General features: G+C 44.0%; 1 protein-coding gene across 7 annotated transcripts in view; it reads left to right on the plus strand.

Moving 5' to 3' along the window:
• LOC5519403 (E3 ubiquitin-protein ligase rnf213-alpha-like) overlaps positions 1–13,169 on the plus strand; it is a 64,923-nt gene extending 51,754 nt beyond the window's left edge. For 6 of the 7 annotated variants that reach the window (XM_048731015.1, XM_048731011.1, XM_048731018.1 and 3 more), the window contains 17 exons: positions 954–1,032; positions 1,194–1,228; positions 2,177–2,274; positions 3,049–3,196; positions 3,613–3,793; positions 3,886–3,971; positions 4,388–4,469; positions 4,703–4,890; positions 5,611–5,752; positions 6,055–6,135; positions 6,878–7,058; positions 7,825–8,032; positions 8,374–8,448; positions 10,308–10,505; positions 10,705–10,794; positions 11,339–11,520; positions 12,287–13,169. In XM_048731015.1, coding sequence (XP_048586972.1) covers positions 954–1,032; positions 1,194–1,228; positions 2,177–2,274; positions 3,049–3,196; positions 3,613–3,793; positions 3,886–3,971; positions 4,388–4,469; positions 4,703–4,890; positions 5,611–5,752; positions 6,055–6,135; positions 6,878–7,058; positions 7,825–8,032; positions 8,374–8,448; positions 10,308–10,505; positions 10,705–10,794; positions 11,339–11,520; positions 12,287–12,446 — 2,214 coding nt within the window. In that variant the 3' untranslated portion in view covers positions 12,447–13,169. The remainder of the gene's footprint in view (positions 1–953; positions 1,033–1,193; positions 1,229–2,176; positions 2,275–3,048; positions 3,197–3,612; positions 3,794–3,885; positions 3,972–4,387; positions 4,470–4,702; positions 4,891–5,610; positions 5,753–6,054; positions 6,136–6,877; positions 7,059–7,824; positions 8,033–8,373; positions 8,449–10,307; positions 10,506–10,704; positions 10,795–11,338; positions 11,521–12,286) is intronic. The other variant, XM_048731014.1, reaches the window with a different exon arrangement.
• Positions 13,170–13,720: the final 551 nt, after the last annotated feature.

Consider the following 13,720-nt stretch of genomic DNA (forward strand, 5'->3'; position numbering starts at 1 on the left):
GACCCCAACACAATGGCGGTAAGTGAACACTCGTACGCGACCACACCGTAATGGCGGTAAGTGAACACTCGCACGCAACCCCAACACAATGGCGGTAAATGAACACTCGTACGTGACCCCAACACAATGGCGGTAAGTGAACACTTGTACGCGACCCCAACACAATGGCGGTAAGTGAACACTCGTACGTGACCCCACCGTAATGGCGGTAAATGAACACTCGCACGCAACCCCAACACAATGGCGGTAAGTGAACACTCGTACGTGACCCCACCGTAATGGCGGTAAGTGAACACTCGTACGCGACCCCACCGTAATGGCGGTAAATGAACACTCGCACGCAACCCCAACACAATGGCGGTAAGTGAACACTCGTACGCGACCCCACCGTAATGGCGGTAAGTGAACACTCGCACGCAACCCCAACACAATGGCGGTAAGTGAACACTCGTACGCGACCCCACCGTAATGGCGGTAAATGAACACTCGCACGCAACCCCAACACAATGGCGGTAAGTGAACACTCGTACGCGACCCCACCGTAATGGCGGTAAGTGAACACTCGCACGCAACCCCAACACAATGGCGGTAAGTGGACACTCGTACGCGACCACACCGTAATGGCGGTAAGTGAACACTCGCACGCAACCCCAACACAATGGCGGTAAGTGGACACTCGTACGCGACCCCACCGTAATGGCGGTAAATGAACACTCGCACGCAACCCCAACACAATGGCGGTAAGTGAACACTCGTACGCAACCCCAACATAATGGCAGTAAGTGAATACTCGCACGCAACCCAATCGCAATAAAGAGTGCCCGCTATAAAAAAAAACCTTTCTCTTTACAACTGTCCTTGTTCATGTATGTACATTTAGCGGTTTAAAAAGTTCTTTGTCGTGTACTTGAAAAGGTCTCGCCTCTGAGTACATATAATGTCCTATTCAACAGCGTTCATTTTTACCAACGATGCCAGAGGACATCATCCCTGAAGTGAGATCCGCATTTTCGGGAACAGGGCAGTTATATGGTAATGTATTAATATGATTATTAATATGGTGGAGAATAGTTATATGTATTAAAAATCGTGGTTTGATGTTTTTTTTTGTTTTTGTTGTTTCAACAAGAATTATTTAATTCCATTATTTAATTCCATATAATCAGAGCTTTTTTTCTTATTCAATTCAACAGAATGCCCAAACGGACATCCCTATGTTATCACTGAAGTAAGTCTATAGAGATGTTTCTGTACTACCATTGCTACCAGTACTACCAGGGTTATTTTCTCATGGTTTTGACTAGAATGAATGACCTATTTAAGAAAATGGATAATCGCAGAAATTTCTATTTAAGAAAGTGGATAATCGCAAAATTGTCAATAGCCCATTTGCGCTATCGCTAGCTGCCGGGCGCGGACTAATACCGAAATAATGCACGGAAACGAGGATATTGCATCCGCGCCTAGGCGCGTGTACCCATTGCCTGAGTGGGGGGGGGATGCGCAGTCATAGGTATCATATCGAAAAATCGAAAAAGCCTAGTATTTGAAGATTCACTAATAAGAAATGACCCACTTTATGGCCGCTAAGAGGGATGCTCGCGCACCCTACGCACCCCCCCCCCCCCCCTGTGTACGCGCCTGGCGCCGTCTTATGCTTTGACACAAAACTTTGTATTTAAAAATGGTCTAGTGTATTGTAAAGAAATGTGAAAATAGCAGTCATATCCGCACAGATCTAGAACATTTTTGCATTAGTTATTAATGGTTTAAGGTTTTTTCTACGCATCGATAACAAATTGAAGTAGTGGAAAAAAAGCTAAAAAAGGGAGAGACCAGCAACTTCCAGATTTCCCGCCATTTTGAAGACCAATGTACAGAGCCTCGCTTTCATACCGAACATTGGCACCAGTCTGCGCTCGCCAATGAAAGCGGAAATGGGCTTTAAATACCAGTATTACGATCTAAAGGTACAATGGATCATTATATTTCTACCGAAGCAGGATAATATCGAACTTTCATGCGATAACCCATCCAAGCCCATCAATGTCTGGCTCTTGCATTGCAGAACTTTATATATAACCTTTGAATAGTACCAATAAGCACCTGCTATTTGCGTCGTTTGTACTGACTTGTGTTTCGATAAGTAACGTCTAATTTTTTTGGGGACATGTAGTGTGGCAGGCCAGCCCAGCAGTTGAATTGTACGGAGTGCAGAGCTCCAATTGGGGGAATTAGTCACAACCTTGTAGCAGGAAACAGGCCGGCCCAAACGTAAGTCCAAATGAATTACAATGAGGTTTTGTCTCCTGGACTGACATGTACAGGTTTTATGACTAAACGCCCTACGCATAAACAATGGTAGCCGATCATCAGCACAAGAAGACAAAAACCCATTGCTTGAACAGGAGCAAGTACCTGCTGTGCCAACCCCAAATGACAATGTATCGTGTTAAACGGTAGAACCATGTAGAGTCTGTATAGTGTTAAAAGTTCGAGCCATGCCAGAGCCGTAGCAAGCAAGGGGAGTCTGTATAGTGTTAAAAGTTCGAGCCATGCCAGGGCCGTAGCAAGCAATGGGAGTCTGTATAGTGTTAAAAGTTCGAGCCATGCCAGGGCCGTAGCAAGCAATGGGAGTCTGTATAGTGTTAAAAGTTCGAGCCATGCCAGGGCCGTAGCAAGCAAGGGGAGTCTGTATAGTGTTAAAAGTTCGAGCCATGCCAGGGCCGTAGCAAGCAAGAGGATGGGGGCATCTGCCAACTATCCAAAAACCCCCACCCCCACCCCCACCCCCACCCCCACGCTCCTTAGCCATAAGGCCCCGAACTTTACAAAGGACATATTGATAATATAGAAATACCAATACAACGAATGGCTGACTCCCTCCACCACTCACAGATGAGCTTAGAAACGGCCATATTCAGTTTCGATTTGGTAGATCTCGCAGGTAACCAAAATGTCTGGATTTCACTCAATCACCTTTAATCTTAGAAAAACAGAATAAGCCAGTGACAAATCTTGATTCTTAATTTAAAACTTTTAATCCAGTGGAGATCGGACCAACACCGGTCATTGTATCGGCGCAGCAACGAATCGGTCTGTCGCACCAGAGAGAGGCTTGTCATCTGTCGCGGTGTCTTTTGTCCGCCTTCTGGTTCACGGCTCGATGCTGATTGGCTCATTCCAAGATGCACAGGTAAAGGTCACGTGACGGTCAATGCTAATGGGCATTTACTCTGTTCTAGTTGGTATAACACAGGGTTGATGAAAATTCTTTTCTGTATTGGAGAGGCGCTCAAAACCTCAAACCTTTTTTGAATAAATCCCCTCAATTTTTACTGGCTTTTAATGCAATCCAAAATGTTACTAAAAAGCTACCACGACCGTCAGCTATTTACATTATCACTTCTCGCACAGATTGAGGATTGTTGGCCAGCAGATTTACAGAGAGTATTAACACAGCTGAAACCTCTCGGGCCTCTGCTCCGGTCTTTGAAGTTTAAAATTGTCCCGACACCAAAAGTCTTTTTAAAAGTCGGGCCAACACCAAATGGGTGTCCCGACTGATCGGCACGTGTAAATCACGTGTATAACCTGTATGTTTCCTTACAGCACGTGGCTCAGATGATTACCCCGTACGTCACACCAAACGCGGTACAGCAATTCCTCTGGAATCACGTGGCCAACGACTTGCGCCTTCTCACGCAAAGCAGCGGTCGTAGCGTGGATGATGCAATACTCATCGTCCATTTGCTGATACGTAACATCGCTACACATGCGCAGATGAATGCAGGTGTGTTACCATGGATACGTTAATGCTGCTGTGGTGACGTTAAAGACCCCCTGCGCATCGGCTGTCGGTGTTCATTAGGGTTTTATTTTTAGGTAATTATGGAATGCTGAAGTCCAAGCAAGCCCGCGATCAGTGGGAACAGCAGTTCAATCAGGTTGTACTGGCCCCGACCCTCGTGGTGAGCTTTCTTCTTTATTGTTAATTATTCTCCTCGACCCGCTTTTTGTGTATCCTTCTTCATTTTTCTCATTTTTTCATCTTCGTTACCTCTTTGGAGTGTCAGTGCTGAAAAACGCAAGACTAGTTTCAGTACCGCGCAGTTAAACCAGCCTTTCTGTTTTGAGGCTAAAATCACTCCCTTATTATCAAATAAATCTATCAGCTTTTGTAAGTTGAACAAACGTCGTACTTTCCATAAGCCTAATGCTAAGCTAAAACATCGTATTATCCATGAGCCGTATTCAATGCAAATGCATGCAAAGGAATCGAGTCTATTGTTTATTTAGCACTGTCCATTTGAGTGGGGCAAAATAATAATAATATAATATTAATAATAATAATCATAGCATATTATCTTGACGCTTCTTCTTTCAGAACGTTAATGAGTCAATTCAACAAAGCCTGCAGTTGATTGCAAACGACACAAGATTCGGTATGCATTTGTCCTTTACAGGGGGTAGGTCTACGAGTTCAAATGAGGGGGGGGAGGCAAGTATCTTATAAAGGGGGGTCACGTCTGGAAAAATACTTTTTAGAACTTACAGATATCTACGGCCAGGAAAATTATCATGTTTCGTTATTGTATACTGTGCGAGAGTAATGCTTATTTAACATGTTTTGGTATTGTAGACTTTTCACTTTACTGCTTGATAGTTTGACACCCTATGTACTTTACGAACACTGTTGCAGGCTCGGACCCACTCCTCCGCCAGCTATACGAGCTTGACGCGGGCGCAGAAGATCTCACCCAGGGTATCAACCCAGGATGCACCGCCCTTTGGCGCCACAGGAATCCCGTCAGTTTAGATCACGTGACTCGAGCCTTTAACGAGTCGGAAACAGACCAGTACCCAGTCCTAAAGGCGTTCCTGGAGCAGGTTAGAGATAATAGTTTTTGACTGCACGGTCGTAGGGGAGTGACAGACTTTTCTTTGTGTACTTCTGCTCTTTTTCGTTTTTATAGGAGGGCAATGTCACATGCAATTTTTCTGTTTTGGTGATTTGATTCGGTTGGTTGCATACAATCTGCCAGTTTAATGTTTTGTACGGGATTGTTTCATCCAAACTTTAGTTTTTGTAGCAGATTGTGTTGATTTAAATATTTTCATGGGGGCTTTGTGTTATCTGCAATCTTTATGCTTGTTGTTTTGTAGCAGATTGTGTTGATTTAAATATTTTCATGGGGGCTTTGTGTTATCTGCAATCTTTATGCTTGTTGTTTTGTAGCAGATTGTGTTGATTTAAATATTTTCATGGGGGATTTGTGTTGTCTGCAATCTTTATGCTTGTTGTTTTGTAGCAGACTGTGTTGATTTAGATATTTTCATGGGGGATTTGTGTTATCTGCAATCTTTATGCTTGTTGTTTTGTAGCAGATTGTGTTGATATTTTCATGGGGTATTTGTGTTATCTGCAATCTTTATGCTTGTTGTTTTGTAGCAGATTGTGTTGATTTAAATATTTTCATGGGGGATTTGTGTTATCTGCAATCTTTATGCTTGTTGTTTTGTAGCAGACTGTGTTGTGTGCACTTAATTGTTGTGTTTTAATGGGGATTGTATTGTATGCAAACTTTGGTTTGGTTATTTTTGCTTTAGGAAAGTGTGTTGCGTGCAATCCGGCTGCTCCCAGATGTCTTGAGGCTACAAAGGCTGTTAATGGAAAGGTTTCACCGGACACTGGACCGTGGCCGGACAGATAAACTCAAACTCAAGGAGTTCTACAAGCAAATTCGCCCCGGTAACATGTTAACATGTAGCATGCCATGGAACCCCGTTACTGCGGGTTTTGATATTCTGCGAACTCTCGACGACGATTTCCAACTGCTAAATTCCCTTGTGACTTACGTCAGTCACAATCCTTTAAGGGGTTTCATTGGCCAGCACTGAAATGGTTTCCCCCCTTGTGCCACTGTAGTGGTTTAAATTTTGTGATTCTTGAAATGTATAAGCAGATCTTTATTCCCCGTAATGGCGGTTTGTTAAGTAGCCCACGAAAAACTTGGAAAGTAGCCCCTTTAACTGTTGACTTCCTTTGATCAGGCACTGCCAAAGAGTACCGCAAGCTTGTCCCAAGTTTCCGGTCCGCGTGGAAGATTTTCAAAGAAAGTGAAAACATACCAGGTAACGAGGATTGACAAACCTTCGACCCAAAAATATCTTTCCTGCTAGGAGAGGTCTCTCCAGTGTCAAAAATGAAGAGACCTTTGTTGGGCCCCAACGAATTCTTTGATTTTACCACCATTCACTTTTTCTGGGTGATACCAAACCGGTTTTCAAATACGGGTTTTTTTTGTTCCTAGGGAAACGCACAAACAATGTTTTATGTGTGTGTGTGTTTTCGCTCATTGTGTATTTGTGCGTAGTGTACGATTGGATGATATTGTCGTTTTTTGAATAGCAAGACCGTGAACGACGAAAACCGGTTCTTCGCTGTCACGTTTCGCGTGAAATATCACTCGTTGCCTGATACGTGCTCGATAGGGAACTTGTTACGGGCCGGCAAAAAGCCTCTCTCATTCCTGGTGCTTGAGAGACTTCTGCTAGCAGGGAAACAAAACAAGCTTTAACAAGTTTCTTTGGAGTTGTAGGAGGTGTTCGCGCTGTAGACTATCATTGTTCGAAATAGCCCGCCCTAGGCTCATCCTTGCCTATTACGGACTATTGACATGATTTATTTTATCGAAACTAAATACAAATTGAGCACTAAACACTAAATGCCTTCGCCGTTGTTGTTGCTTATAATATGGATGCAGTGCAAGTGAGAATGTAGGTTTTACTAATCCTAACCCCAACCATTACTATAGTGAACAATATATGAAGGACCAACGTATTTAAGTTTCCAACTGCTGACCTCTTCCCGCAGGCGCATCCGAAGCCGAGAAGCGACTGTTGGAGACTGATGTTGGAGACGACTGCCCGGTCGCCCTTTTCCTCCCGTCCAATAGTGGCCCGGGGACCTGCTCACTAGTGCTAGTCAGATTCCTGGTGCATACTCACAACGAGCTACTGCAGCTGTACAATCGGTCAGCGGACATCCACAGCAGGTACAAGTAACGTCTTTGCTATCCACGCGTTTACGAGAAAACCTTATTACTTTTACTTTAACTTAACAGAATTGTTCTTTTCTTAAAGAAAAACGACTAGGTTTTTTTTCCAATTCAGGTTTCCCACTCAAACTATGATACAAATTTAAAAAAACACATATTGCATACATTTAACAATCATGTTTAAAAAGGGGAATTTCGCTTCCATACAGTATAATGCTACGGCCCTTAACGAGGCAACACACAAATCATACAACAGCAAATTATGATCGGGAATTTTTTTACAAAAACAAGGCTGTGAGGATCCGCTTCTGGTATGATTTTTGGGCCTTGTGTATTAGCGCGTCGGCCTCTTACCGCTGTGGCCCAGGTTCGAATCCTGACACTCTGATTTGGGATTCACCCGAGTTCATGCCTTGATTCGAATTGTGTCATAAGTGAGTTCTCCTGTGTTTCCAGTCTTCTCGGATAAGGACTCTAAACCGGAGGTCCCGTCGCTTCAAGCTCCACTACACTCACCTGAATAGAAAGGATTTAATAAAAAGAATAAACAATATACAATAAACCATCCAGTGGCAGTATTTACTAACTACACAAGATGAGACACTCGATTTTTTCCTTTCTCCTTTCTCTCCATCTTTTTTCTTTCCTTTCTCATTTACTGCTTAGAAACTTTGTTATAAGCGCAAGGACAAGACACAAAGGCTGTTATTCCGAAGATAGGGTTATCTTCGTTTGTAATAATGACGTGGAATTCCTTTTGTAGCGATGTGCCCCACGTACCGCTGGCCAAAGTGAGAGAGGCTCACTTAGTGTCCTATAACCCTGACCGGGACCTTTTGCCACTGGTGCTCGGGCAATGCCGCTACTCGTTCAAAGTTGCACAGGGAGCCCATGTAACGTACGACTGGGTTGGCATGGAAAGACAAGTGATTGACAGGTTTATACGTGGGAGGGCGCTCATTGACTTCAAGGTGAGGGGATGGCAGGCCCTGCTCGAGTGAGCTCTAAAATTGCCCAGTAAAATATGTACTATTTATTTTTATGACTTTGTGATTCGTCATGGGACGGGTAAGAATGTTGTCAACATTACCACAGCGCTCAGTTTATTGTCCGTTTTAGTCAAGTTGGAGTTTTTTTAAGTGGTTAACGTGTTATGAGTCAAAATAATATTTCTTTGAAAAAAAACATTTTAGTAAAAGATATCGCATGAAAAGTTTTCTGCCCACATGCCCTTATATGGTGTTAAATGATAGTTATCTTTTTCTCGTATTGCATGGTGGCTATGTGGTGGTAATTTTATTATGCGTGGTAGGAGGATCGCTACATCCAAATGTCGACCGTCAGCGCAGACTCGGTGCTTACGTCACTACGCGACAAAATACCCCAGGTAAGATAGGGTGGGGAAAGGGCAAGGTTAGGGTAGGGAAAGGTTTGGGTAGGGAAAGATAAAGGTTAGGGTAGGGTAAGGTAATGGTAGTGTAGGGAAAGGGTAAGGTTAGGTTAGGGAAAGGGTAAGGTAGGGTAGGGAAAGGGTAAGGTTAGGGTAGGGTAGGGCAAGGGAAGGTTTGGGTACAGAAAGATATAGGTTAGGGTAGGGTAAGGTAATGGTAGTGTAGGGAAAGGGTTAGGTTTGGGTAGGGAAAGGGTAAGGTTAGGGTAGGGCAAGGGAAGGTTTGGGTAGGGAAAGATAAAGGTTAGGGTAGGGTAAGGTAATGGTAGTGTAGGGAAAGGGCAAGGTTTGGGTAGGGAAAGGGTAAGGTAGGGTAGGGAAAGGGTAAGGTTAGGGTAGGGCAAGGGAAGGTTTGGGTACGGAAAGATATAGGTTAGGGTAGGGTAAGGTAATGGTAGTGTAGGGAAAGGGTTAGGTTAGGGTAGAGAAAGTGTAAGATTAGGGTAGGAAAAGGGTATGGTTAGGGTAGGGAAAGGGTAAGGGTAGGGTAGGGTAGGGTAGGGTAGGGTAGGGTAGGGTAGGGTAGGGTAGGGTAGGGTAGGGTAGGGTAGGGAAAGGGTAAGGTTAGGGTAGGGTAGGGTAGGGAAATGGTAAGGTTTGGGTAGGGAAAGAGTAAGGTTTGGGTAGGGAAAGGGTAAGGTTTGGGTAGTGAAAGGATAAGGTTAGGGTAGGGAAATGGTAAGGTTAGGGTAGGGAAAGGGTAAGGGTAGGGTAGGGTAGGGAAAGGGTAAGGTTAGGGTAGGGTAGGGTAGGGAAAGGAAAGGGTAAGGTTAGGGTAGAGTAGGGTAGGAAAAGGGTAGGAGAAGGGTAAGGTTAGGGTAGGGAAAGGGTAAGTATAGGGTAGGGTAAGGGTAGGGTAGGGAAAGAGTAAGGTTAGGATTGGGAAAGAGTAAGGTTAGGGTAGGGAAATGGTAAGGTTAGGGTAGGGAAAGGGTAAGGTTAGGGTAGGGTAGGGTAGGGAAAGGGTAAGGTTAGGGTAGTGTAGTGTAGGGTAGGGTAGGGTAAGGTAGGGAAAGGGTAAGATTAGGGTAGGGTGGGGTAAGGTAGGGTAGGGAAAGGGTAAGGTTAGGATGGGGAAAGGGTAAGGTTAGGGTAGTGAAAGTATAAGGGGTAGGGTGGGGTGGGGTAAGGTAGGGATGGGTGGTGGGGCAAGGTTATGGACGGAAAGGATAAGGTTAGGGTAGGGTAAGGTAAGGGTAGGGTAAGGTTAGGGTAGGGTAGAGTAGGGTAGGGTAGGGTAGGGTAGGGTAGGGTAGGGTAGGGTAGGGTAGGGAAAGGGTAAGGTTTGGGTAGGGAAAGGGTAAGGTTAGGGTACGGAAAGGGTAAGATTAGGGTAGGGAAAGGGTAAAGTTAGGGTAGGGAAAGGTTAGGGTAGGGTAGGGAAAGGGTAAGGTTAGGGTACGGAAAGGGTAAGGTTAGGGTAGGGAAAGGGTAAAGTTAGGGTAGGGAAAGGTTAGGGTAGGGTAGGGAAAGGGTAAGGTTAGGGTAGGGAAAGGGTAAGCTTAGGGTAGGGAAAGAGTGAGGTTAGGATGGGGAAAGAGTAAGGTTAGGGTAGGGAAATGGTAAGGGTAGGGTAGGGAAAGGGTAAGGGTGGGATGGGGAAAGGGTAGGGTTAGGGTAGGGTAGGAAAAGGGTAAGGTTAGGGTAGGGAATGGGTAAGGTTAGGATGGGGAAAAGGTAAGTTGGTTTGGTAAGGTTAGGGTAGGGAAGGGATAAGGTTAGGGTAGCGGTATGACAAGGTTTAGGTCATTTGTCCAACAAAACAAACCTTCCTCGTTCTTCCCTCCTTTCTTCAGGAGTCGTTGTCGCTAGCCATTCAGCACCAGATCGCGAGTTCCTATCGCTCGCTCCAGGACCTCACGGAAGCACTGACGTCCCTCACCATCGCTATCACATTCCTGGGCTCAGGAGGTGGGAAACCAGATATGCCGGTCAGCGGATTCATGAGAGATGTCCTAAGCATGCCCAGTGATTTAGGACTTCGTAACCGAAAGGTAACGATGTTAAAGAAACCTGTTTTTAAAACTTTTCAAATGCCAAATTGCCGATCCTAATATTTATTAACATTAAACTTTCAAACATCGTTTGAATTAAAAATACCTACAATGTTTGTATCTGTTTTACTCGGTTTTTTGCTCATAAAGAACAGTAGCCCGGCAATTTATCTTATTCATCAACATGTTAAAATTGTAGGCAGAAGAAGTTTGCCAGCTTCAACATGTGGTTTCCCTGTGGTTTCTTTTGAATATCGAGCGTGCCAAGCACCTGATGGCCAGTGGACAGGTACGCATGACTGGTCAGAACCTGTTTGACTTTTTTGTTGATCTTTGTTCTACTGGTGTGGACTTGTTTGACCTGTTAGTCATTCTAATGACCCTGTTAGCTATTTTATCAAAACCTGTTTGACCTGTTTCATTTCGTAATCGTAAAGTCGTGTCGTGAGTGCCAAATCCTGTTTGACATGTTTAATGTCGTAATCGTAAACTCGTGTCATAAGTGTCAAATCATGTTTGACCTGTTTGTTGTCGTAAACGTAACGTCTTGTCGTAAGTATCAAATCATGTTTGACATGTTTAATGTCATAATCGTAACGTCGTGTCGTGAGTGTCAAATCCTGTTTGACCTGTTTATTTTCGTAAACGTAACGTCTTGTCGTAAGTATCAAATCCTGTTTGACGTGTTTATTGTCGTAATCGTAACGTCGTACGGCGAATCCTCTTTGGCTTGTTTGTTATTCAATGCAGGACCCGTTTCACTTGTCTACACGCATTTAATCTGAAGTTTTCAAAAATCAAAATACTTTTTATTGGTCTTCTTTACCGTTTAGGACCCGTTTGAACATCTTCCGAATAAGTTCAAGGACAAACTAAGGAGCGATACTGACGAATTGCGGCTGAATGAAGAGCTCAGAAAACTGGACGAAGCCAACATCTACTCTCTGCTCACTACACTGCTAGAGATCATCATCTTACGGCTCGACCAATCAGACAAGTTCAATCACGAATCAAGGTCAATATTCGTAACAAGGCTAACTTTACTGCACTTTCACCTTTAAACCTGTTTTGTTATATTATACCGTCATATCTTTTATATAAGCCTAGTCCCAGGCGTTTTGTGCAGGATTGATGTGGTTGGCCGTGAGGCAAAATGGGACTACAATCGACAACCCAGACATGATGAGATGGCTTTCTGTGACGTCACACATCTAACTAATCAGAAAAAAACTGGTCAAAAGGCCTGGGAATAGACTGGTCTGACCGTAAAAGTCCTATTCAGCTTCCCTCTCATCAATAATCCCCCTCTAGAACCACAATATTTCAATACACTCCCTCCCCCTCTCTCTCTATAAAACCTTCTTTGAGGCAAAAAATATGCCGCGGGGCCCTAAGAGCTTTTATGCGATATAAATCAACAAAAGGTTGAAAAAGTGTGTTGTACGCCCCTGTGAAACAGAGTAGTTGCTGAGTTAATTGACGAAGGACTGACGCAACATACTCTGTTTCACAGAGGCGTAAAAACATACTTTTTTTTAACATTTTGTCGATTTATAGCTTGTCTACACCGCGCCTACCATCTAGTTTTTCTACAGCTTGTCTGTAGTTTTTCTAGTTATACCCAACAACTTTTGTGGTATGCTGCGTTAATTTAACAATATTGACCAGGTATAAGTAATTCGGTAGTTTTTTAACGAGAATAAACTACCATCAGTGATTGACTCGCTACCCATCGAGCTGATTCTCTTGGAGACTCGAGCTGTAAATCTTGTTTGATACAGTCTGCAGGATGTCATGCCTTGGATCCTTGAGGACAGATCTACACCTGAAATCAAGAACATTCCTCAGAACGTACAGCTTAAGCACATCGTTCACCTCTGGAGAACTGTGGTCAGGCTAAGTGACAGTAACCATGAACGACGTAGGCGGGGCACCACTTGATTGTCAGTAACCATGAGAAACATAGGCAGGGCATCACTTGGCTAGCACTGGCCATAACTAATGAAGGCTAGGCACCACTTTGTTGGCAATAACCATATATAACGTAGAAATGGGATTCTTGGTTGAGAGTCACAATGAGCGATCCAGGCGGGTCTCCACTCGATGGACAATAACCATAGGCAACGTAGGAAGGTTACCCTGAAGCAAGGGCGCAGCGCTTGATGTCCATAACCTCAGCTAGATTTTGATTAATCCTCAGTCGTTCGTGTTTGTTGGGAAGATGACAGAGACTGGAAAAACAAGTTGGAATTCTTATTACACCAATTATAAAACTTAACCACCCTATAATTTTTAAACCATGCTGCTTGGGATCCACAATGTTGAATAGCGGTTTACGGCCTCTGGGCTGTGTGTTCTATTGGTGTTTGTTTTATTTTAGGGCCATGTTTATTGCCAACAATTTGTATACGAATTAGGAGCGCAATTCGTGCATGTAGAGATGTATGATAGTTTTAGATTAAAAATGTGCTACTGTTGTCTTACATGTCAATAACAACAAATTTCTGCATTGGTTTGCAACAAAGACACCAGAGGACCTTAATCATAATACCTGAAATACATTAATGTTCGTTAAAAAGATAAGAAAAGAAAAAAAGGACACATGTACAAGGGTTTTCTTTTTTTATAGATATAAACGTTAATAAATTTCTTTTGCAATTCCTACAAAACTGTACACACTAACATAACCTTTGAAGTAATTACAAAGACTTTTACCCCAGACCCACCCTTTGTAGTGAGGTACAGTACAGAGCCCCTTCCCTAAGACTCACCCTTTGTAGTGAGGTACAGTACATAGCCCCTTTCACCAGACCCACCCTTTGTAGTGAGGTACAGTACAGAGCCCCTTTCACCAGACCCACCCTTTGTAATGAAGTACAGTACAGAGCCCCTTTCACCAGACCCACCCTTTGTAGTGAGGTACAGTACAGAGCCCCTTCCCTAAGACCCACCCTTTGTAGTGAGGTACAGTACAGAGCCCCTTTCACCAGACCCACCCTTTGTAGTGAGGTACAGTACAGAGCCCCTTCCCTAAGACCCACACTTTGTAGTGAGGTACAGTACAGAGCCCTTTCACCAGACCCACCCTTTGTAGTGAGGTACAGTACAGAGCCCCTTCCCTAAGACCCACCCTTTGTAGTGAGGTACAGTACAGAGCCCCTTTCACCAGACCCACCCTTTGTAGTGAGGTACAGTACAGAGCCCCTTTCACCAGA

Source organism: Nematostella vectensis, chromosome 8 (assembly GCF_932526225.1).
Source record: "Nematostella vectensis chromosome 8, jaNemVect1.1, whole genome shotgun sequence".
Taxonomy (NCBI): domain Eukaryota; kingdom Metazoa; phylum Cnidaria; class Anthozoa; order Actiniaria; family Edwardsiidae; genus Nematostella; species Nematostella vectensis.